Genomic DNA, 24,304 nt, shown 5'->3' with positions numbered 1-24,304 from the left:
TTTTCAAATATGACTCCGCTTGTTTTTTTATTTCATTTTTCACCAGGGAGACACCTAGGTCCTTATGAATGTTAATATTTCTCACATACCAAGGCGCTGCTGTTATCATTCGTAATATTATATTTTGGAATCTTTGAATTTTTTCAATATTAGAAGCTGAGGCCGTGCCCCATAATTGAATTCCATAGCACCATATGGGTTTTATTATTGAGCTGTACAGCAAAAGTTTGCAATCTAAACTCAATCTCGAGTTTTTACCAATTAGCCAGTAAATTTGTAGTAATTTTAACTTCATTTGAGTCAATTTCGTATCTATATGCTTTTTCCAGGTAAGACGTCGGTCTAGATGCAGACCTAGATATTTAACTTCAGTTTGTTGAGGTATTATATGATTATTTATTAGGATTTGAGGGCACGATTCTCTACGAAATGTGAATGTAAGATGTATGTATACATTTTTGCTCGTTTACTTTTATTATCCATTGTTTTAACCACATTTCTATGTCGAGTATATGGTCTTGTAAAAGTACAGATGCTTCTTGGGGGTTTTCATGAATGGCTAGTATAGCTGTGTCATCAGCAAAAGTTGATATGTGGGTTCGACCGTTTGTAGGCATATCACAAGTATATAGCAAATACAGGAAGGGACCCAGTATACTGCCTTGGGGTACGCCTGCTTCAATAGGCTGTGCTGAACTTATGAAGTTGTTACGGCCCGCCGCTGTCTAACGAATTTTAGGATTGCTCTCGGCACGTAGGGGTTAAGGCCCCTGTAAACAAAAAAATTGAACTCTAAAACCAAAAACACATAACTATTTACACTACATCACCCATACTGAAACTACAAATGATAAATAAACTAATGTCCAAGGGCCAGATGTGGCACGCCCTGTTTTCTTGTGTCGCCCTCCCTACCTATGATTCTCTAATCCATTTGATATATTGTAGAGAATCCCATTAAAAACTACGATCAACTGTTAAAATAAAAGAGAAACTTATTGATTAATATTTACAATAACAACAAATACTTTATTTGTCATATTAAGTTTGAGTTTAAAAAGAATAAAGCAAACTAATATTCATAACACACAATGTTATGACGTCACGGGAATTTATATTCTTTTATGTAACATAAGAATATTACAATAACAAAGCTAACATAATATTTAAGAACATTAACAGACTAATTTTGAGAATTAACATTTACGTATAAGTACAAGTAAAAAGAGTGGGTATTCACGATATTAATTCATAGAAAAACTTTTACGCTATCATAAAAATTTTAAATATGGAATATATAAAAATAAAATAAAATTATGGTAGTTAAAGAAAAATAATATACAATATAGTTTACATTATATTTTTATACTCACTCACTTTTTCCTTCAGCTGGCCAGTCCTCCGGATTGTGAAGTTGTTAGAAGTCCGATGATGTACGACGATTATTTTTCTTTGGTTTTACACATAAATTACTTTATAATTATAAATTCCAAATATGTGTGTCTTAATTTAAAAATTTATTGGTTAACCCCTTTCTCGTTGTACTTATAAGTAGACTTATGTAATTAAATTTAAATTCTAGCACTAGTGGCTCAGTAAAATATTCAAGCTCCGTTACATTCAGAAGATTTTCAATATATTTGAACTTTTGGTGATCGAAAACAAATTCGTCAATATAGCCGGTGTCCACAAAAAGACTTCCCTCTACATAGGAGACTTGGGTTTATAATGGGTAATAGCATCGAGTCCACATATACTTGAGTTGGACGACTTGAGACAACTTATAAATTTAGGGCAACAGTCCAGCTTTTAACAATGATCTTGGTATAGTGGACAGATTGTAGTCTAGAATCCGAAACAAATTTATTAGGAAAAGGCACCTTATGCAAAAACACTGTACTTAAAACCAATTCCTCGAACACGCTATTTGAAATCTCAAATTAAAATTTAAGGCACGTTGTGAATAGCCAACACGTTTTCTATACTGATTTATTTTATAACGGAATTTGTTGCTTACTTATTCAGTTTTAATAAAGAATTAAATTTTTTAATATCAATCAAGTCGATCCAAGCATCGAAATGAAAAAAATATTTAAAACACTAACCCCCATTAACACGAAGTCTGGTTAGGCCTTAACTAATAGTTATACAGTCGGTTAAAATTATTTTTGTATGAAAACTGTCAGTATAACTATTAGTTAAAACATAACCAGACTTCGTGTTACTGGGGGTAAGGGCAATTATTACAACTTGACTTTAACTTCCAAATAGTAAAAGTTAACTTTAAAGGTAGGATCACACGATTGCCGCAATGAACCAATTTAATACAAATTTTATTGTGCTGAATTGGGGCCCAATAAAGAAATTGTCCCAATCAAATTCTCTGCAGTCACATGATTGCTTCATTTTATATAAATTTGATTGTCGTAAATTGGCGCAAAGCGATTTAGTGGCAATAATTGTCGCATTTCAGTCACACGATTGTTCTAGTTTACGGCAACTCAGAGAAACAGCTGTTGTGCTAGATGTTAAATTTTGTTTTGTTTACATAAATGTAAAACCAATCTGTTTTTGAAAAAAATATTTGTTAAATAAAAAAAGAAAATTGCGTCGGCCTTAATTATCATATAAAAAAATTAATAAAGAAATGTTAAAAGATGTATGTGGGTCAGAGAGTGGCTCACAAAAACAATATTTCATTTACAAAAATTAATATTGGCGATAATTATCTTCTTTGATTGCCGCACTAGAACACAATAAATATTGGTGTATTTTTAACTTTTTTATTGGTGCATGTTGCCTATCAAGCATTCACATGATTGCCGTACCAGGGTTGCATTTGATTGGGCCAAATAAGCACAATATTGTTGTGGTTTGACATATGAGCCAATAAGTTGTGAAATCACACGATTGACGTATAAAATAGACCAATAATTGGTGCATTGCGGCAATCGTGTGATCCTACCTTAACGCACCTTTTTCTATTGCTTAAAGTTAACTTTTACTATTTGGAACTTAAAGGCAAGTTGTAATAATGGCCCTAAAAGAAGTAAGTAGAGTAGAACAAAAAAAATATTGAGTGCGATTTACGTATTCTGCATTGTCTAATACGCCCTATATACATACTTACATACTATTAAACCTATTAAAGACAACAACCTTATACAACAATGATCAATGTAACATTAACAGAGATGTTACTCAAATACTTAGAATTAAAAAACAAAAAAAAAACTCTCTTTTCATATCAGTACTGTGGTCAGATGAGATTACATTTTATACCAATTTAATATTGATTTATCAACCGTTACAACACAGTTAATTTTAATCTGAGGGGAAGGGAAGAAAAAGTAACTCGAAAACCAAATTAGTTTTATTATTAACATATTTTACGGCCATTTTCATAATGTACGATTAAAAGTTAACGTGAACTTTAACCGCAAGACCCCTTTTACAATGCAGAAATTGAAAGGCAGACAGACGAAGTTTGTGGGCGAGGGCTTGAAGAGGTAGAGTGTGTGCGAAGAAAAGTAAATTTTGCACGGGGTGATCCATATACCACCCGGATATTGCACTTACAAACCAAACAACAAATGTGCACTTTTCCTTGTTAGTTTTCAGTAATTGTTGTTCAGTTTGTTCTGTAAATTTTACAGTTAGGTACCTTAATATTTTTGAGTTTTATACGTTTTTTTATTATACCACTAAGAAAACACAAATTATTATTTTTATGCCGTCTTTTAGACAATTTTTTATATTTCAATCTTTCATTACACTATTTTTCGTAAACAAATGTATGCATTATTACCATACTTTCTACTGAATGCTTTGGTTAAGTAATCAAATGATGGTGAAACGTAAAACGGTTTTCGCCACAACAACCACAAGTGAATTGACAGTTCAGACTGAATAAAAAAAATAGTCAGCTGTTCTACTGAGTCTACTTTATTAATTTACTTTGCTTATATCTTTACTTGTATAAGATTCACGTAGTGTCAGAAAATGAAAGAAAGTCTCGAATAAAATTTACTACTACTTGATCAAGGCGAATCTAATAAGGTGACAGCGCCACGGCAACAAATACAACAAGGCAAAAACAACATGCTTTTTGTTTTTGTGAAAAATTCGTCCAAATGTTAAAATCAGCTGTCAATTATAAATACAAATTGTGAACAAATTTTTTTGTAATTATTTTCAAGATTTATCAGAACCAATAGAAGAAAATTATCAATAAAATCAAGTTTAAATTGGAATTGAATTGATCATTGAACAACTTGTACTTCATATAATTCACATGATGCTGTAAAATTTCGACATTTGGATGTTGTTTTAGGTAGAAATAAATACCATATAATTCTTGCATGTACACCCGGCCAAAGCACATAGGTCTGGCGAACCACTTTTTTTGGCCAAAACTAAAATATTCACTTATATACATGAATTGAAGCAAAAGATTCAATTAATAACAAAAAACCATAAATTTTATTAAATTTTTAATAATTTAATTTTTTTCTTGTTTTTGACTTCCACTCTGCTAAACTCTAAGTAAATCATAATTTTTGAAGCAAAAGTTTCCTGAAACAAAAATTGATTTCTTCAAAATAAGCAAAAACTAGCAGAATGTTATTGATGATTCGTAAGCACAAAATATCACTGTAATTTTGTGCGTTTTTGGTTCGTTGAAATCGGTTGAAATTATGTAAGTTATATACTATATTTTATTTTATAAAAAGTTAAAATCACTGATTTTTAGCTTATGAAAGTTTTTATGTAATTTCTTATTACCAGGGAAACCAAAATATGCAAATGCATGTTTTTTCTGGTGAGTCTAATGAGCACATGGATAAGATATTTACACGTTTCAGAACTATTTAAGAATTTTGGCATCGATTTGTTAGTGCATATTTTTGCATATTTTACCCTTAAATACATATTTTTGCATATATTTGTTTTAAGAGCATATTTATGTCATATTTTGCGTTTTTAGAGCATATTTTACTGTTTAATAGCATATTTTGAGTTTATCAAAAACAAATTTTGTCTTACTTATTTTTCGCTGTTGTGTTACAGGTTTTTACTTCCTTTGTTTAAAATTCAAAATTGAAAAATAGATGGCTTTTCACCAAAAAAAAAAATTTAAAAAACAGAAATTTTTTTTTTTAAATTTAAATAACAATTCGAAAAATTTTTTTATTCAAAAAATTAATAAACTGAAAAAAAATGTTCACCTAAAAAAAAAAAATTTTTTTTTTCCAAAAAATTAAAAAACTGAAAAAAAATTTTTGTTCACCTAAAAATATTTAAATTTTTTATTTTGAAGTATAATTAGGTGAAAGGTATATAAGATTCGGCACAGCCGAATATAGCTCTCTTACTTGTTTTAATATAAAATAAGCACTATTTTAATAATAGCTCCATCTAAATATCAAATTTTAGTTCTAATTCAAACTTAACCGTTCGAAGTGTTAAAGAAATATTGTCTTTTAAATTTGCTCCTCTAATATCAGTTGATGTCGAAAGAACATTTTCTATGTATAAAAATGTTTTTTATTTATGTTTTTTTAAGAGCATATTTTTTAAATTTTAAGAGCATATTTTAAAGTTTTTACTGCATATTTAAAGCGCCTAAAACGCTTTTTTTAGAGCATATTTCCGATTTCCCTGCTTATTACCATAATTTTTATTGAATATTTCACTATTAAAAATTTAAATACTTACCATCGTCATTAATATCCATAACTAACTGATTCAAAAAGTTTTTTTATTTTCGTGTAACTTGTGACTCAAAGAAAACAAAAAATTACACCACGTGTTTCAGTTTACCACTGCACTTAAAACATTGAACTTTCTCGCTTCATAGAATAACGGTTAATTGAAGTTTGCAAAAACTATTTATTTTCTTTGTTTATCTGAAGTGTTTGCTACAATATTCCAACAACAAATATAGGAAAAAAAGTTTTGAGTTTTGGCCAAAAAAATGGGTCTTGGAGACCTATGTGCCAAGGCAGCCTGTACAAGATCAAACTTATTACCAATAAATAAAGAACCTATGCATTTTACGTGTCATTGGAAAGAAGTTTTTCATTTCCGACAACTTTGTACTGTATATAATCCAAGTTTCTGTATATTTCAATGAAATTTTTAAGTATTAAAGATGTGCGTCCGGCCAAAGTCTGCCAATACATGCAAGAAGTTATTAACAGTAAAAAAACTAAAACTGTGCTAAAGAAATTGGTTTATTTTATAATACTTCCATTTTTTGTGATCAATTGATCGTTTTTTATACATTATTGTGCAAAAACAAAAATTTTACAAACTAAAATTATAATTTAATGAAAGCTAACAATTGTAAACAAATAAGGAATTTTGACAGTTGAACGAATTCGGCAAATTCAAGAATAAAAGTCAGCTGTTCTCGTGAGGTCACCTTATTTATTTATCAAATTAGCTGCAATTTTTTTATAATTGTGGCATTTTGGCGACATCAGTCACCTTCTGTAACATTTACAAAATGAACTTTTACTTGCATGTGTAAATGCTCAAGCAACTTGTCGGCAACTTGTATTTTCGACATTTTCGATAATAATACATATTCTCAAATTTCATCAATCTACTTGCATGTGTAAACGCAGCGTGAAGTCGGCAAGATTTAATTATGCTTTAATTTCAGGCATTTGTACCTTCCGAATGGACCACCTATAGAGTGGTGATACATTTTAATAAGTATCTTTAAAAAGTAATGTCAGAGATTGTTATTTCGGATCATAATAAAGATTCAGACATTTATGTGTTTTATTTAAAATTAAAAAAAGCTTCTAAATAAAACCTTATAAATAAATTAGGCACTAATTTTGTAAATCACGTCACCAAAGTGATATGTAGAAAGCTAAAACCAAATATCAAACATTTTTGATATTTGGTTTTGATTAAACACTTATTGGCCAAGTTATTAGCGAATTTAAAATCGAATTTTGGTCAGAAATATGAGTGATCGCAGATCGATCTCTTTTTCTTGATTAAACGCTTATTGGCCATGTTATTGGCGAATTTAGATATTTTGAGTTTTTATATAAAAAATCGATTTCTGTTAAGAAATAGGAGTGATCACAGATCGATCTACTTTTCTTGATAAAACACTTATTGGCCAAGTTATTAGCTATTTTGAGTCTTTATATCAAAAGTCGATTTATGGTCAGAAATATGAGTGATCACAGATCGAGATCCTTTTCTTGATTCAACGCTTATTGGCCAAGTTATTAGCGAATTTAGATATTTTGAGTTTTTTTTATAAAAAATCGATTTTTGTTAAGAAATATGAGTGATCTCAGATCGAGCTCCTTTTCTTGATTCAACGCTTATTGGCCAAGTTATTAGCGAATTTTCACAGTTTTCACAGATCGAGCTCCTTTTCTTGATTAAACGATTATTGGCCAAGTTTTTCCTTTTCTTGATTAAACGCTTATTGGCCAAGTTATAAGGAATTTAGATATTTTGTGCTTTATATAAAAAACAGAATTTTGTTAAGAAATATGGGTGATCACAGGACGAGCTCTTTTTCTTGATTAAACCCTTATCGGCCAAGTTATTAGCGAATTTAGTTATTAGTTAGTTATTAGCGAATTTAGATATTGTGAGTTTTTATATAAGTAATCGAACTTTGGTCGGAAATGTGGTGCGTATTAGTGGACGTGGACAATTTTTATTTATGTAAAAACTTTTGCGGACTATGTATTGCGAACATTAAAAACAAATTAGTTAAATCGGTCCAGGCGCCCTGCGATTTTAGATATATCGAAAAAAAATGGCGTGGTCAATTTTTCTTTCAGTAAAAACTTAAATTGGATTACTATGATCATTTAAACAAAAAATAGCCACATCGATGTAGCCGTTTTCCGATTTTAGATAAATCGAAAAAAGTGGGCGTAAAAGTGGGCTTGGTCAATTTTTCTTTCCGTAAAAACGTAAGTTGGGCTATGGCAAACATTTAAAAAAAATTGTCCAAAGCAGTCCGGCCGTTCTCTACTGATGCAGTTACCAACGAACGACATTTGATTTTTATTTATATAGAAGATTTAAAATTCCTGTTAGAAATCTTGACCTTTTTAATTTTCCGATTTTTAAAATTCGAAATGATTTTTTTCTTTTTTATCGGGATCAAGGTGCATTTAATAAGGTGCCATCGGCAGCACAGCTGATTATAGAAATAGCACGCACAAATGTCAAACTACATATATAAAAAATATTCGCCCGTACGCCCGTATGTCAAACTCTATATATAAAAAATAAGTGAATTCGCCTGTATTTATTTCAATTCGCCACTGCTGTCACCTTGTTAAATACGCCTTGCTCTATATATAAAAAATAAGTGAATTCGCCTGTATTTATTTCAATTCGCCACTGCTGTCACCTTGATCGGGATATTGACGATTTTTTCCCCAATTGATCTGGCAGCCCTGATTTTAACACATTGTTCAACTAACACACTTTTACAACTCTGGTTATTTGACACATTCGGATTGCAACTTACAAAATTTGTTTATTTCTATTTTACGAGGAGACTAAACGCTAAAATGGTAAATTATAAAAAAAAATAATAAACGTATACATTTATTTTAATTATTACATTTTACAGTTACCGCTTTCACTCCTTAAAACTGCCCAGAGTCACCCAATGGTAAGTTTTACAGTCTTAATTTATAATGGATTTGCATGCGTACTCTTTGGATTTTTATATAAATTCCATCAAATTCTACATTCATACACGTAGTGGGGAGGGTATAAAGCGTTTGTGCTGATGTTTGTAACGCCCAAAAATATTAGTCTAACACCCACCTTAAAGTATACCGATCGACTTAGAATCACTTTCTGAGTCGATTAAACGATGTCCGCCCGTCCGTCTGGCTGGCTGGTCGTACGGCTGTCCATGTAAACCTTGTGCGCAGAGTACAGGTCGCAGTTTTGAAGATATTTCGATCAAATTTGGTACATATTATTTTTTCGGCCCAAGGACGAAGCCCATTGAAACCGGCTGAAATCGGTCCATTATTTCACCTAGCCCCCATACAAATGTCCTTTCGAAATTGGACTTTATCGGTCATAAATGTTTAATTTATGTATGTATCTCCACAAATTTCCTTCCAAATAAGTTTTATATATACAAAATTTATGTCACCAAATTTTGTTACGATCTGTCCATAATTAGTCATAGCTCCCATATTGACCCGCTTCCGAAAATCACTTTAACGTGCATAATTCGCTTAAAAATGTTGGTACAGTAATTTTGACTTACCTGCACAACCAACTTTGCACGATATTTTGTGCATGTAAGATAAAAATGCAGTTAACCTTAATACACTTACGTGCTCATTGATGCTGATAAGTGAATTTAAGTTTACTGCCCAAAAAATCAGCTAACGGCAAATAATTTACATGAAGCTTTGTGATTTTTCCGTCTAAACATAACGACAAATTTGTTATCTTAGCTACGTTTCAAATTATTAAGAAGTTGCAAACTTCAAATTTTTTCAAAATCGTATTTTCCTTATTTTTTTTTGATTTAATTTTGTATTAGGCAGCTAAAAAAATTTTTTCATGAAAACCAGTTATAGCTTCCAAAAGTATTATGCACTTATCTTAACCCTTTCAGACATTAAATAGAATTAGTTGAGATAGAAAATTGAAAATTGAAAATTTCAGTGTAAGCTAATTTGAGGCTGCTAATTAAGAATATGATGTCAAATTACAGGTAAATCGTCACACCTGCCTGCCAGGTGAGGTCAAATATATTGGTCGAATTTTTTTAAAGGACATGTATCTCAGAAATAATTTTAAAAAAATGTATTTAATTAATTGCAATTAATACACAAATTGATAAACTAATACTCAATTAATACTTACACGTTCTTTTTAGAGTTTAAAATAATGTAATCATTATTTTAAACTAGCACTGAATATTACTATATCTAACAAATAATTATAGAACGCTAACGAACTTATGAAAATAACTTAATTTAACAAAAACCAATGAAAAATTAGATGTTTAAATCACATATATATACAATCTAGTAAACACTCCTTTGATAAAGTTATTAACTATAAAAATCTATCCATTCGCGTCAACGCTACATGACTTTAAAAGGAAAAATCTAAATGTCCAATATATTGGACAAAATGTCTGAAAGGGTTAAATGTGCAGGTATGAACAATGCATTTAAATTAACGAATTTATATGGAGTTTGGTAAATAAATATACAAAGCACAAGTTTTGTGCACTTATATGCAAAATGCTCTTAAGTGAAAGGCAGGTAAGTCAAAACTATACCGACCATACTTTCTTACTTGTTTTGTTGACGATTCAACAGTGGAACGTTTGTTCGAACTGATTACCTTATGGCATCGCAATCATATTGTTTTTCGCGTCGCAACTCTTGATTAAATGCGTCGTGCATCGGACGATTGGGAGCTCTCATGTCTAACTCAGATAATACCTTTTTCGACATCATCAATCACATGTCCTCAATTAATATCAAAGCCTCGTTGAAAATTTTCCTCGCCCAGTTGCAAATTTGGATTTAATGTTCTAAAACGCACCTGATGCAAAATATCACCACACATGGCATCTTTGTACTTCACAAATCATTCGGTTTATCTCAACATGCTTCCCATATGTTGAGATGTACGTATTTGATGAGCATTTGACGAAAGCACTGCATCTCCGAGGGAGTATTTCCAATGAGTGTCATTATCTAACAATCGCAAGCGTTGACACGTTTCTCTATACGTTACACAATTCAACATTTATAGTTCGTAAATCTCGGAATGATGTTGGGCCACGAACGTTGACTAATAACAAACGCAAATAGAAACACTCATCGTTTTTTGGATGGGTGTAAATGAAACCTAATTCGTCATATAAAAATAAATCTCTATCTATCTATATATATTAAATAAATAAAAATCAAATGTCGTTCGTTGGTAATTGCATCAGTTGAGAACGGCTGGACCGATTTGGCCATTTTTTTGTCAAATATTCGTCATAGTCCAACTTAGGTTTTTACGGAAAGAAAAATTGACCACGCCTACTTTTAATCGTAGTAATCCAATTTAAGTTTTTACTAAAACAAAAATTGACGACGCCCACTTTTTTCGATATATCTAAAATCGCAGAACGCCTGGACGGATTTGGGTAATTTTTTTTTAAATGTTCGCAACAGAAAGAAAAATTGTCCACTCCCACTTATCAAATACATCTGAAAATATGTAACCAAAGCACAGGGGTTTCCCTTATATGAACAAGCGGTCAAAAATCAATTTCTCCAAAACTAAAAAAGCTATGGTCTTCATATGTCAGTTCATAGCTGTGTCAGTTCGTAGCCTGCTCAAAGAGCTTAAAGTTTGCAAATTTTTAGGAAAAAATATTAACAACTGTAGCCTCAGTAGCCATTTGATCTTTGAAGGGTTAATTGTCTTATTAGATTTGTTTTAAGAATTTTTGAAATAAAGTATTTCAATATGAAAATTCGATTGTTTTAAAAACTTTTGTAAATTTTTATTCCATTTTAATTCATTTGAAATATACACTGAAAAAAAAACTAAATTAAAAATTTATACAAAGTTATATAATGCAATATGAGGTATTAAGTAATATAAGGTAAAATAAGATATATCAAATATTAAGTAAATTTAAAACTCCTTGCCTTAAACTACTAGTTTTCTTTGTTGGCAATTTTCGGGCTCCAGAAATAAATGGATCTGAATTTAAAAAGAGCCTATTTAAAAGATCTGTATTTGTAGCAATGCGTGATAATTTTCGTGTATGTGTATATTTTTCGTGTATGATTTTCCTCCCGATGCATCCATCGCGATGGAGGGAGGTAATACCAGGGATACTCCTCAACAAGTTTTCTGGCTACCTCTACAGCATATTCCTCAAACTTTTCGGCATCAATTTCGAATCCAGAATTTAAAGCTTGGAGAATTGTGGCACATCTTTGCAAAATGTCCATATCGATTCCTGTTATTTTTGATGAAAGATCGACATTTTGAACAAATCTCCGCGATGTGTTGCCATCGTTTGAATTTCCGCAACCACCAGCTTTTGGACTATCTACTAAAAGTCCCATTTCGGCTGTCTAAAATTAATTCTTGTGGAACATTTCTATTTTCAACAGTACAATGACCCCAAACACAGCCTATGACGTCCGAATATGGATAGTGTATCATGTTCCCCACATTCTCCCGATTCCTCCGCAATCTCCTGACATAAATCCCATAGAACATCTGTGAGACAAATTGTCCGAATGCGTAGGAAAGCACGTCACCAAAAATTGGTCGATTCAATGCCAAGACCACAAAATATCAAACTATTAAAAAAAACTATTTTCCTATTAAAAATTTTAAACTGTGTGAATATTTTTGTCCCCTTAAAATCGAACTTCAAAACATTAGTTAATTTTTTTTTTCTGAAATGTGCCAATTTATGTTTAGTTTTTCTATATATTTCAATAAGTTATATGTAAATAAATATTTTTTTGAAACCCGTACGAAAGTTGTGGCCTTCGTTTAAAAAATATGGAAGATTAAAGATAAATATGTATGCTGTGTGAATATTTAAGTCCGGCACTGTATGTGACATTTTGCAGATGAAGTTTCCGTAAGAGCGTTACAAACTTTGCCGTCAACCATGGTCAGTTTTATGTCATGCTTTATACGTATTTTTTGTTTTGTTTTATTTATTTCGATTTAAAATAATGTTCCTCATTTTGACACAGTTGAGCAGTTTCTTTTTTAAATTGAAACCTCAAAGGCCTGCATTATCGAGTGGATGACGGGCGCGGGTTTTTCCAAATTAAAGTTTTGTTTTCAGTGACTAGCTGAAGCGGAACATTGGATGTTACAAAGAGGGAACTGTCATCCATAAGCCTATTCGACAATTTCTGCTTGAATTGGCTATGACCAGAACTGCCATCCAAACAGTGTTAAATGTTTTTCTCCTGGGCCTAATGTTTCATCAAGAACTTGATCTTGCAGTTGCACAATTCAATTAGCCGTATGATCAAGGAGAGCTTGTAGATCGACCTCTGCACTCGACTCTGTAACTGTAATGTTGTCTGTGCTTGGATAACAGGATTTCATAGCAGCCAAAATACTTTTATAGCCTGGGAAAAAATTGTTCGATATTTTTTTATTCACAAAATTTTATATTTAAGTATTGTTGCTTAGTAAGTCTTGTTTCAAAGATAAAAAAAAACCTCGTAATCTTCCACATGTATGTCGTGGGAAAGTTGCGTTTTTGTAAAACTTCGATTAAAGAATTACCACCTTACGTAATTCTAGATATTTTTCGCCTCTTTGTTCTTTCTGAAGACTTTAAACATTCCTTAGCAGGACGGCCACGCTTTTGACTAGGTGCAGATAGTTCTTTTTCATGGGATTTTGCTTCTAGCGGAATATTTTCAAGACTTTCAACCCATTTTGTATGCTCCTTCAGAATATTTAATTTGCTTCGATGATTTTTCGTCCAAAGTTTACCAATCCGCTTACAAAGGCTTTTTAAAACTTTTGTTAAATTGCTCTGGTCGAATTTTATTTTTTCAGCCTTCAATTTTTTCTCCATAATTTGAAATATTTTGTTTTCTTTCGAGTGATAATTACCAGCTAGAAAATTGGCACTGGCAGAATAAACCTTCTATTTTAATTACCATATTGATATTTAAGAAACTTTTAACACTATCGCGAAAACAACTGATAGGAAATAAAATTTGGCATTTGTTTTGACACTTTTCAAAAACCGAGTCAAATACCAGCAAACAGTAAAAGGTAAAAATTATTTAAGATGCATTCTGTTGAAAATGTTCCAGCAATTTAAAGGTATTATTACAGTGAGAAAAAATACGCAATTCACACGGCAACACATTCCAGCAACGAGCAATTTTTACAACAAAAGATCTTTCATAGAATGAATTTGAGATTCTATGAATTAAAATTTGAGGATTTCTAGTGGAACGACAAAAAGTAAAAATTCTATATAGTGGCAACGGTTTGCACGTTCTTATAATTTTATAAAATAGAAACAAGGAGCGAACTTTTACAAAGTTAGAAAAAGAGCTTCCCAAAAAAGTTGAAACATAATTTGAAATATGTTCACGTCTTTTAATATTATAGGCGAATCGTACAATCATGTTTACAATTAGTTTTAACTTATTAAGATTAGAAGCAAGTGTGCAAGAAAAAACCTCAAGACCATAAAAAATTTGAGGCATTAGAAGAGAATAAGCTAGCTTATATCTGATATGAAGAGGCAAATATAGATTTGTAGAATATATCTTACTCAATGTCATTAAAACTTTACATAACATCAAATCAATATGACCATCAAATTCCAATTTGTTATCTAATGAAATGCCTAAACATTTAAGTTGGTTTACAAAATCAATTCTAACACCGTCGAAAAAAATATTAAGGTCAACAAAAAAACGAGCTGAAGCGCCAAATGTTATGGCTTTTGTTTTTGAAGTATTGATTGATAAACAATTATCTCTAGTCCAATCAGAGACAGACCGGAGACAAAAATGTATGTTATTTTCCAATACATCAGTAAAGTCACGAGCACAAGAAAAGAGCAAAACAACATCATCCGCAAATATAAATGATTTGCAAAAATTAGAGTTAACTTTAGAAGGAAGATCATTGACATAGAGTATACATAATATAGGACCTATAACTGAACCTTGAGGAATACCTGAACTCAGAGGGAGCAAGTCAGAATTTATACCGTTTATCGAAACAAATTGCGATCTACCACTAAGATATGATAATATAAGCCTACAACTAGTTCTGGAAAATCCATATTGATCCCTAAGCTTTTCAATCATCCGAAAATGATTCAATGAGTCAAAAGCTTTAGAAAAATCTAAAGAAACAAGTACATTTAGCATATCATTATTATTACAATGCCTGACGTGTTCAGTGAGACTTCAGTGAGAACAAGCGACATAGCATTATGTCCACTACGGTAAGCATACTGCGAATCATAAATGCTCAACGATACAGTTTCAAGAATATGTTGTCTAAGCAGATGCTCCAGTACTTTGGAGAGTGCAGGCAAAATTGAAATAGGGCGAAGATCATCCGGTCCATTGATTACTTTAGATTTTGGGATGGGAACAACACGTGCAACCTTCCACATTGCAGGAAACTGGGATCGCATAAATATAGTATTAAACAAATGTGTCAAAAATGCTGAAATATGAGGAAACATTATCTTAATAAATTTAATAGAGATACTATCAGTACCAACGGAAGATGTCTTTATTTTATTTAAAGCCTCTAATACCTCAATTTCACTTACACTACGAAAAGACACGGCATTTTCAGAAAAAGTTGAAGCACCAAAATCAAAAGGTTCAGAATCACCAGTACTCCCATTATTAGCAAAATAGTTATTAATGCAATTAGCATCATGGTCAATATTAAAAGTTTGATCATTTAGAGTACCTGAAGACTTGAGGACCTTCCACAAGCCAGCAGTATTAAGTTCCCTAAATAATGCAGAATAATAGCAAGCTCTTTCTTTGCGAATAACTTTTTTGGCCTTATTCCGATATTTGCAAAAAACCTTCCAATTCCTAGTAGACCTGTCTTGTCTATAAGCAGCAAAAGCTAAATCCCTTAAGGATATAGCCAAAACAATAGACTTAGATTTCATCCAACAATCCTTAGAATATCTAATCCACCTTTTAACAATGAATTAAAAATAATAGAAGAGTCAAATTCAGACAAAAATATTACCAAATTTTCCCAATCAATGTTACTGTAGTCACGATACTCATAAACTTGCTGTATCAGAAACTTATTAAAATCAAAAGCAGCGCATATTAAGGCATGATGTGAAATTGCCGGACATATAAATTGATCGGAGAATGTAGGTCTTGAACTGTCACTAAATAGCATAAAGTCGATTAACGACGTTGAACCATGTGACACATCAAAATGAGTAGGCAGCGAATTATGAAGATATGTATACGAATAAGAAGTGTTGAATAAATTATAGTTGAAATCACCAACAATTACAACGTTAGAATAACTTGATAGAAATAGGAAATGATAGTTTTCAAAAACTGTCAGATCACCATAAGGCAGATATACCACTCCAATTAAACTTCACAATATCACTACAAAATTCCAAAAATAATGACTCGCAGCTACCAACAACAGAAGTCTTGAAAACAATTTTAGGTTTCAAACTATTAGAAACGTAAAAGCCAACACCACCACCTCTGGAACCAATACGATCATTACGAAAAAAACTATATCCAGGTATATTTACAGCACGATTCGAAATATAGGGTTTGAGCCAGGTTTCGGATATAGCAAAAACATCAATCGTGGAAGATCTCAAGATATTTCTGAGTTCATCAAACTTGCAACTATTTGCCGAGGGTTTAATGCTCTGACAATTCAAGTGAGCAATTTTTAGGCAAAGATTTCGGGCCGAAATGGGACTTTTAGTAAATAGACCAAAAGCTGGTGGTTGCGGAAATTCAAACGATGGCAACACAGCGCGGAGATTTTTTCAAAATGTCGATCCATCGCGATGGATGCATCGGGAGGAAAATCATACACGAAAAATATACACATACACGAAAATTATCACGCATTGCTACAAATACAGATCTTTTAAATAGGCTCTTTTTAAATTCAGATCCATTTATTTCTGGAGCCCGAAAATTGCCAACAAAGAAAACTAGTAGTTTAAGGCAAGGAGTTTTAAATTTACTTAATATTTGATATATCTTATTTTACCTTATATTACTTAATACCTCATATTGCATTATATAACTTTGTATAAATTTTTAATTTAGTTTTTTTTCAGTGTATATTTCAAATGAATTAAAATGGAATAAAAATTTACAAAATCTAATAAGACAATTAACCCTTCAAAGATCAAATGGCTACTGTGACAACAGTTGTTAATATTTTTTCAAACTTTAAGCTCTTTGGGCAGGCTATAAACTGACAAGTTTTGAAGACCATAGCTTTTTTAGTTTTGGAGATATTGATTTTTGGCCGCTTGTTCATATAAGGGAAACCACTGTGCTTTGGTTACATATTTTCAGATGTATTTGATTAGTGGGAGTTAAACAAAAAAATATCCAAATCCGTCCAGGCGTTCTGCGATTTTAGATATATCGAAAAAAGTGGGCGTCGTCAATTTTTGTTTTATTAAAAACTTAAATTGGATTACTACGATTAAAAGTAGGCGTGGTCAATTTTTCTTTCAGTGGAAACTTAAATTGGATTTTTACAAACATTTAAAAAAAATTTAGCCATATCGGTGCAGCCGTTTTCCAATTTTAGATAAATCGAAAAAAGTGGGCGTAAAAGTAGGCATGGTCAATTTGTCCAACCTAAGTTGGACTATGACGAATATTTGACAAAAAAAATGGCCAAATCGGTCCAGCCGTTCTCAACTGATACAATTACCAACGAACGACATTTGATTTTTATTTATTTATTTATATAGATAGATAGATAGATAGATAGATAGATAGATAGATAGATAGATAGATAGATAGATAGATAGATAGATAGATAGATAGATAGATAGATAGATAGATAGATAGATAGATAGATAGATAGATAGATAGATAGATAGATAGATAGATAGATAGATAGATAGATAGATAGATAGATAGATAGATAGATAGATAGATAGATAGATAGATAGATAGATAGATAGATAGATAGATAGATAGATAGATAGATAGATAGATAGATAGATAGATAGATAGATAGATAGATAGATAGATAGATAGATAGATAGATAGATAGATAGATAGATAGATAGATAGATAGATAGATAGATAGATAGATAGATAGATAGATAGATAGATAGATAGATAGATAGATAGATAGATAGATAGATAGATAGATAGATAGATAGATAGATAGATAGATAGATAGATAGATAGATAGATAGATAGATAGATAGATAGATAGATAGATAGATAGATAGATAAAAAATTTTTCATATAAATATGGAAATACTTTAAATTTTATAAGAAAAAGCAACAGCGTACATAATTTTTTTAAATTTTAACATTCTAAAAGAAAAAGTGATATTAAAGTATATAAAATGTATATTAAATATTCACCCCTATCGTGGTTGGCGTAAACGTCTTACGCCTACGACAGTTTAGTACTAGATTAAAGAAACAGTTTGCATTTTATCTTTAATCTATTACGAAGTTGTCGTAGGCGTAAGACGCTTACGCCAACCGCGATAAGGGTGATTATATTGATGTTAATAAAGAAACTAGCTCCAAGAGTCATAAAAAGGGTAAAACGAAACCAAAAATATTTAAGAATTTATTTTGGGGAATGAAAAAATATATTTGGCATACAAGTTCGAAACAAAATTTTAAAAATTTTAGAATCTTTATGGGTAGGAGGTGGTCGGTCTCTTTTTTCCCAAAAAATACCAAAACAAAATACTTTACTTTTAATAATAACGTGTTAAGAACGTTACAAACCATAATAATTGTTACTAAATTAAATTTTGTTCTGGTTTATTTTAATCGAGTTCTATCTTGGTGCTATTTTTTTGACTGATGAATTTCTTAGGTATTTATATATTATGTAGTTTGTCATTAAAATTTGAATCTAATTTTCGAAATTATTTTTAAGGTTTGAAAGTTTATTGAATTAAGTATAAATTTAAACAAAAACAAATATAATAAGGACCTAGAAAGCCCACATTAGATAAAATCTAATAAAAATAAAGAATTATTAAATAAAGGTCGAATATACAAGGTGGCACAAAAGTAATCCTCCTATCAGAAAATGCTATAAATTTTGCGATTGCCCCCTAATGTCAGTTCTGGTCAGTGGCGGCGGCCATTTACAGGACATCATATTCTCGACTTGATGTAAAAAAAATTAAAGGTCCAAATAAAAATAATCCACAAGAAGAATCAAAGTTTTTATTTTTTTTTTAATTACAGCCAAAAACAGAAATGAAGAAAAGCGTCAAGTGTATAGTAAAAACGGGTAAAAAGGGTAAAAAATTACGAAAAAAAAGAGTAAAAAGTGCCAAGAGAAAAAAAGTAAAATTTAAAAAAAAAAAATTTTAAATTTTTGTAACTTCTCACTGAATCACTATAAGCTAATAAGCATTTTTTTATTTTTTGACTTTTGCTGTTTGACTATAACTTGGACATGTTTTTCATGATAGGGTTTTTCGTTTTTCTTGAATATATGACGTAGGGAAATGCTAATAACTTGGTTATTTTTAACTCGATGTTCATGTTTTATACCTTGTTAGAAAGATAATTTTCTCTAGAAGCTTAGGTTTGCTTCAAATGTTTAAAAAACAGTGTTTATATAGGGAATTTTGTTAAGATATCGAAAAAAGTACCATTATTTGCTAGTTTTAGCTACTAATGAACAAAATAAGACCCATCCAAAGCATAAGACATGCTTCAAATGTTTAAAAAACAGTGTTTATATAGGGAATTTTGTTAAGATATCGAAAAAAGTACCATTATTTGCTAGTTTTAGCTACTAATGAACAAAATAAGACCCATCCAAAGCAAACCTTTTTTTAAGGGCATGTCTAATGTACATATGAGTGGCGCAAAGTAAAATTCGCAATTTTGCAGATATTGCGGTCCATTATTTCACCTAGCACCCATACAAATATTCTCCCGAAATTGGATTTTATCGGTCGTAAACTTTCATGGCGATCGGTCCATAACAAATAGTAGGGTCAGTGATCGGCGGGGGTCCATAACACTATGCGACAAATAGTAGGGTCAGTGGACGGCGCGGTTTTGCCCACCGTGAAATGTTAGATCGGTAAAAAAAGTTATATGTGTCCTGGCGTTTCGCTGGGTCAGGTCTAGGAATCGAGATATATCGATTTGAAATTAGTATGTATCGTATAGAAAATATTTTAATTTTGTTGCATTTTGACCATCTAAATGTCCGAATTTTGCAAAGTTATGTTCAGTAGAGTTGTTAAGCTTAACACCAGCTACAACATAGTCAGTAAAGAAAAGTGATATGAAATGAAAAAGGCAAAAAAAATTATCCTACCAACTTAAAATTGTTCCTATACGATACATACTAATTTCAAATCGATATATCTCGATTCCTAGACCTTTTTTTTACCGATCTAACATTTCCCATTGGGCAAAATACCCGCCGATCACTGACCTTACTATTTGTCGCATAGTGTAATTAGTCATAGCTTCCATATAAGGCCCGCTTCCGAAAATCACTTTAACGAGTAAAAATCTCTAAAAAAAATGTTGATATGAACATAAAATTTAACAGAAATTACATTCATATAGACATAAATCACACGATCTTATTTCATGGCGATAGGTCCATAATTAGTCATAGCTCCCATATAATGCTCCCCTTGGTGTCAAACATTTAAAATATTTAATGTAAAATTAGCTTTTCAAAATGTAAAAATTCCTTATAAATCTTCTTAACTTAAAAAGAAAAAAAGTACTTTTTCCAAAAAAAAACTAGTGAAGAATCGCATTTTTTAATTCTTTAAATTCAACTTTGAACTCAGTTACAATTTTTAAACAAATCTCTTTTTATTTCACATGCGTACAGTGGTCGACATAAGTCTACATACGACCACAATTTTTGCCACTTTATGAGAGAAAACCCGGTAAATAAAAAAATAATGCAGTTTTGTTTGAAAGCTATTTGTATTGCTATGCACCAAAAAAAATTTTTTTGCAATGTAAACTTGCAAAATTATTCATAAAAAACAATAAAAAAAACATTGACAAAAGTCTACATACGACCACAGCATGTCCTGTTTTTTTGAATACTAACAGATAAGCAATGCAATTTATTAAGTCTACAGTTCAAGAAATATTCAGTTACTCGTAGAGATGTAATCTTCATTTTAAAAGAAGTCAACAAAACCCAAAAGTAAATACCACAAAATTGACCGAAGAACTCGCAACAAGATCATAAGATATTGTTTATCCACGAACAATTCAAAGAATGGTAATTAAAGCAGACATCCTCGTAAATTAGCGAACGGATCGCAAACATCGTTTGGAATTCGCCCAAAAGCACTTTGAAAAGGACATGGAATTCTGGAAGCGAGTTTTGTTCCCTGATGAGTTGAAGTATAACATATTTGGAAGTGTTGGAGAGAGATAAAGTATGGCGCAAAACAAATACAGCAATGGATCCGAAAAACTTACTCGCTACAGTTAAGCATGGTGGTGGCAGTGTGATGGTTTGTGGTACTGTAGCTGCTTCTGGAGTGGGATAGTTAGTGATTATTGAGGGAAATATGGATCGTTATCAGTACAAATCCATTTTGGAACAAAATTTGAGAGCACCGGTTGATATTTTAACTCTTGGTTAAAGTTGGGTTTTTCAGCAAGATAACGATCCGAAACACACGTCTCAAATTGTAAAAGATTGTCTACTCTACCATGCCCACGACAATTGTACACACCACCTCAAAGCCCGGACTTAAATGTTATTGAGCACTTGTGGGAAATTCTACAACGGAAGATCCGAAAACATCTTATTACTTGTGAACCAATGTAAAAGGAGAAGCTTCAAGAAGAATAACAAAATATAACGTCCGCAGAACTGGAAAATTTAGTTACTTCGATGCCAGACGAAATATTGAATTTAATGACAATTTGTATTCGCTGAAAAATGTTTATTTAGTGTACAGATCGTATGTAGACTTTTGTCAACACATTTTTTAATTTTTTGTGTAGTTTAAATTAATTATAAATTTAGCGATATTTTTTTGTTATATTACTAAAATGCATTTGAAATAAAACTGCATCATTACTTTTACTTCTTATGGTTTAGAAGTCCGCGAGTTACGAAAATAATGGTCGTACGTAGATTTTTGTCGGTCACTGTATATATTTTTTGTTAGTCTAATACAATATATTAATTATAAGGTAGTGTTATCAGAACAACTGATCGTTTTTTGCTACTATGTTCATTTTTCGCCGTAGTGCAGTATAAATGTCAAACTTTGTTTTGCTGTTAAAGTCGTTTATGTTTTAAAAACAATAATAATACTACACGAGATTAGTTTTATTTTTAAAAACATCAAATTAAATTACAAACAGATTCAAATTTATAAACATTGTTTGTTTAACAAAAATTCGCTTTGATTTATTTGAGAGCTGTTTTTGACATTTTTCCCTGACAGCCAATTCGCCTTCAAATGCAGGCACAATGTCAAACTACATCAGCGTTTCCACTCATAAAATATTTTTCCTACCAAATTTCTAATTAAAAACTACCAAAGCCTACCAAAACCTACCAAATTTAAAATATTTGAGAAATGCTATATGGATTCGTTTCAAAACTAATAGTTAACTTAAAATTATATTATTGTTGTTATAAAATTATCCAGAGGAATAATGATATTGAAGCAGAGTTTATCCGGGTGGTATATGGATCACCCCGTGCAAAATTTACTTTTCTTCGCTTTACACTTTTAAAAATTATAAATATTATAATTTATAATTATATGATGGTGAAACGTAAATCGGTAACCGTTGGTTAAATGGTCCCCGTTAAACAAACCGACAGTTAGTTAATTTTCCGGTTAAAATGAAATAATCGTACATTGTGAAAATGGCCGTTATACTTTTAAAAATTATAAATATTACAAAAATATAAATGTTTTTCCATGTTCTTTTATTATATTTCTTACAATTAAGATGCTAACCGGCGAAATTTATTCGGTTATATTTAACAGCAACTTTGTTGTTAAATAGTGTCAGTTAAGAATTAATCGTACATTGTGTAATTCATATTAGCCTAACTTGCGGTTAAAGTTCACGTTAACTTTTAATCGTACATTGTGAAAATGGCCGTAAACTAAATATTTTAGAAAATGCTATCTTCATATTTTGCAAATATGTAGTTTTATTATTTTGGCTTAACATAACTAGTTTTTTCGTTATTATTTTAATTATTTTGTTCTTAAAAATACTTCTGTATTCAGAAATATCGTAGCCTAACAAAATACGACAAATATCGGAACAAACCAACCAAACTACCAAAAGTCAATTTGTTAACTTCAAACTACCAATTTTGGTCCAATTGAACCAATTGGACATATAAAAAAATATAACCAATTCGCTCGGTATTCTGAATTCGCCGATGACACTACCTTATAATTAATATACCTTGGTCTAATAAAAGAAAAAATTAGAAATTTGAATTATTGACCAGCTGTTTATTCTAATTATTACTTAACAAATGCTTACAAATTATCCAGTATAATATTAATAATTACAATTTTTTTTGTAGCTTGTGGAACTAAAAAATGGTGAAACATATAATGGGCATTTGGTCAGTTGTGATTCATGGATGAATATTAATTTACGTGATGTTATTTGTACCTCAAAGGTAAGCTTCTACTTCAATATTAAATGTTAAGGTATGGAACTTAATTATTTGTATAATTTATCCTAATTTGTCTATAGGACGGCGATCGGTTCTGGCGTATGCCCGAGTGTTATATACGTGGCAGTACAATTAAATACCTCCGTATTCCAGATGAAGTAATTGATATGGTAAAAGAAGATGCTCAAGCTAAATCAAGAAATCGTGCTGAAATGAATAAAGGTCGAGGAGGTGGCCAAGGTGGTGCACAGAATCCAAATCAACGTGTGCGTGGTGTTAATAGAAGTAATTTCAACAATAGAGCTCCACAAGGAATAACTACAGGCAATACCGCTCTCAGACAGAATACACAAAATAATCGATCTGTTACACAGCCAAACAAATTAAGAAAATAATGTATCAACTATAAAATATATAAAAGTTTAACTTTATACATGTATAATTTTTAAATTAATATTACTATTATAGGCTGTTAACTGTTCTCACATTTAACCGAAATTAAGATCTAGACAGGAATAAATTATTTTTTACAATTAATTTTTAAATATTTAACGGTTTTTTAAAGTACAGGGAGTTGGAGAAACCCTCACAATACATTACAATTAAACAAATGTAATGTATTGTGAGGGTGTTTGAGACAGGCAGGACAATGATTCAAAGTGACTTTCACAATTCGCTCAAGGTAGCGGTCGAGTAAACTACACCAATCGGTTCATCAATGATGGATCACTTATGCCTCCCACTATCCAAAATCGCGAGGGTGTTCATTTGGGACTGTTGTTGCTGTTACAGCATTTAGAATCATAAGTTAGGTTAGGGTTCTGCATCGTTGAGATCAAGGCCAAAATGTAACACCACTTCAAGAGAATATGTC

At 31.1% G+C, this 24,304-nt stretch overlaps 1 protein-coding gene across 1 annotated transcript; it reads left to right on the top strand.

Annotated features, from left to right (window-relative positions):
- The first annotated feature begins 8,465 nt into the window (after nt 1-8,465).
- LOC135950303 (U6 snRNA-associated Sm-like protein LSm4) lies at nt 8,466-23,967 on the top strand. The gene is made up of 4 exons (XM_065499848.1): nt 8,466-8,573; nt 8,633-8,674; nt 23,335-23,433; nt 23,511-23,967. Exons 1-4 carry the CDS (start codon nt 8,571-8,573, stop codon nt 23,823-23,825), a joined length of 459 nt encoding a protein of 152 aa, XP_065355920.1. The 5' UTR covers nt 8,466-8,570; the 3' UTR covers nt 23,826-23,967.
- Nucleotides 23,968-24,304: the final 337 nt, after the last annotated feature.

This window comes from Calliphora vicina, chromosome 2 (assembly GCF_958450345.1).
Source record: "Calliphora vicina chromosome 2, idCalVici1.1, whole genome shotgun sequence".
NCBI lineage: Eukaryota > Metazoa > Arthropoda > Insecta > Diptera > Calliphoridae > Calliphora > Calliphora vicina.
This window is presented reverse-complemented; position numbering and strand designations above follow the sequence as displayed.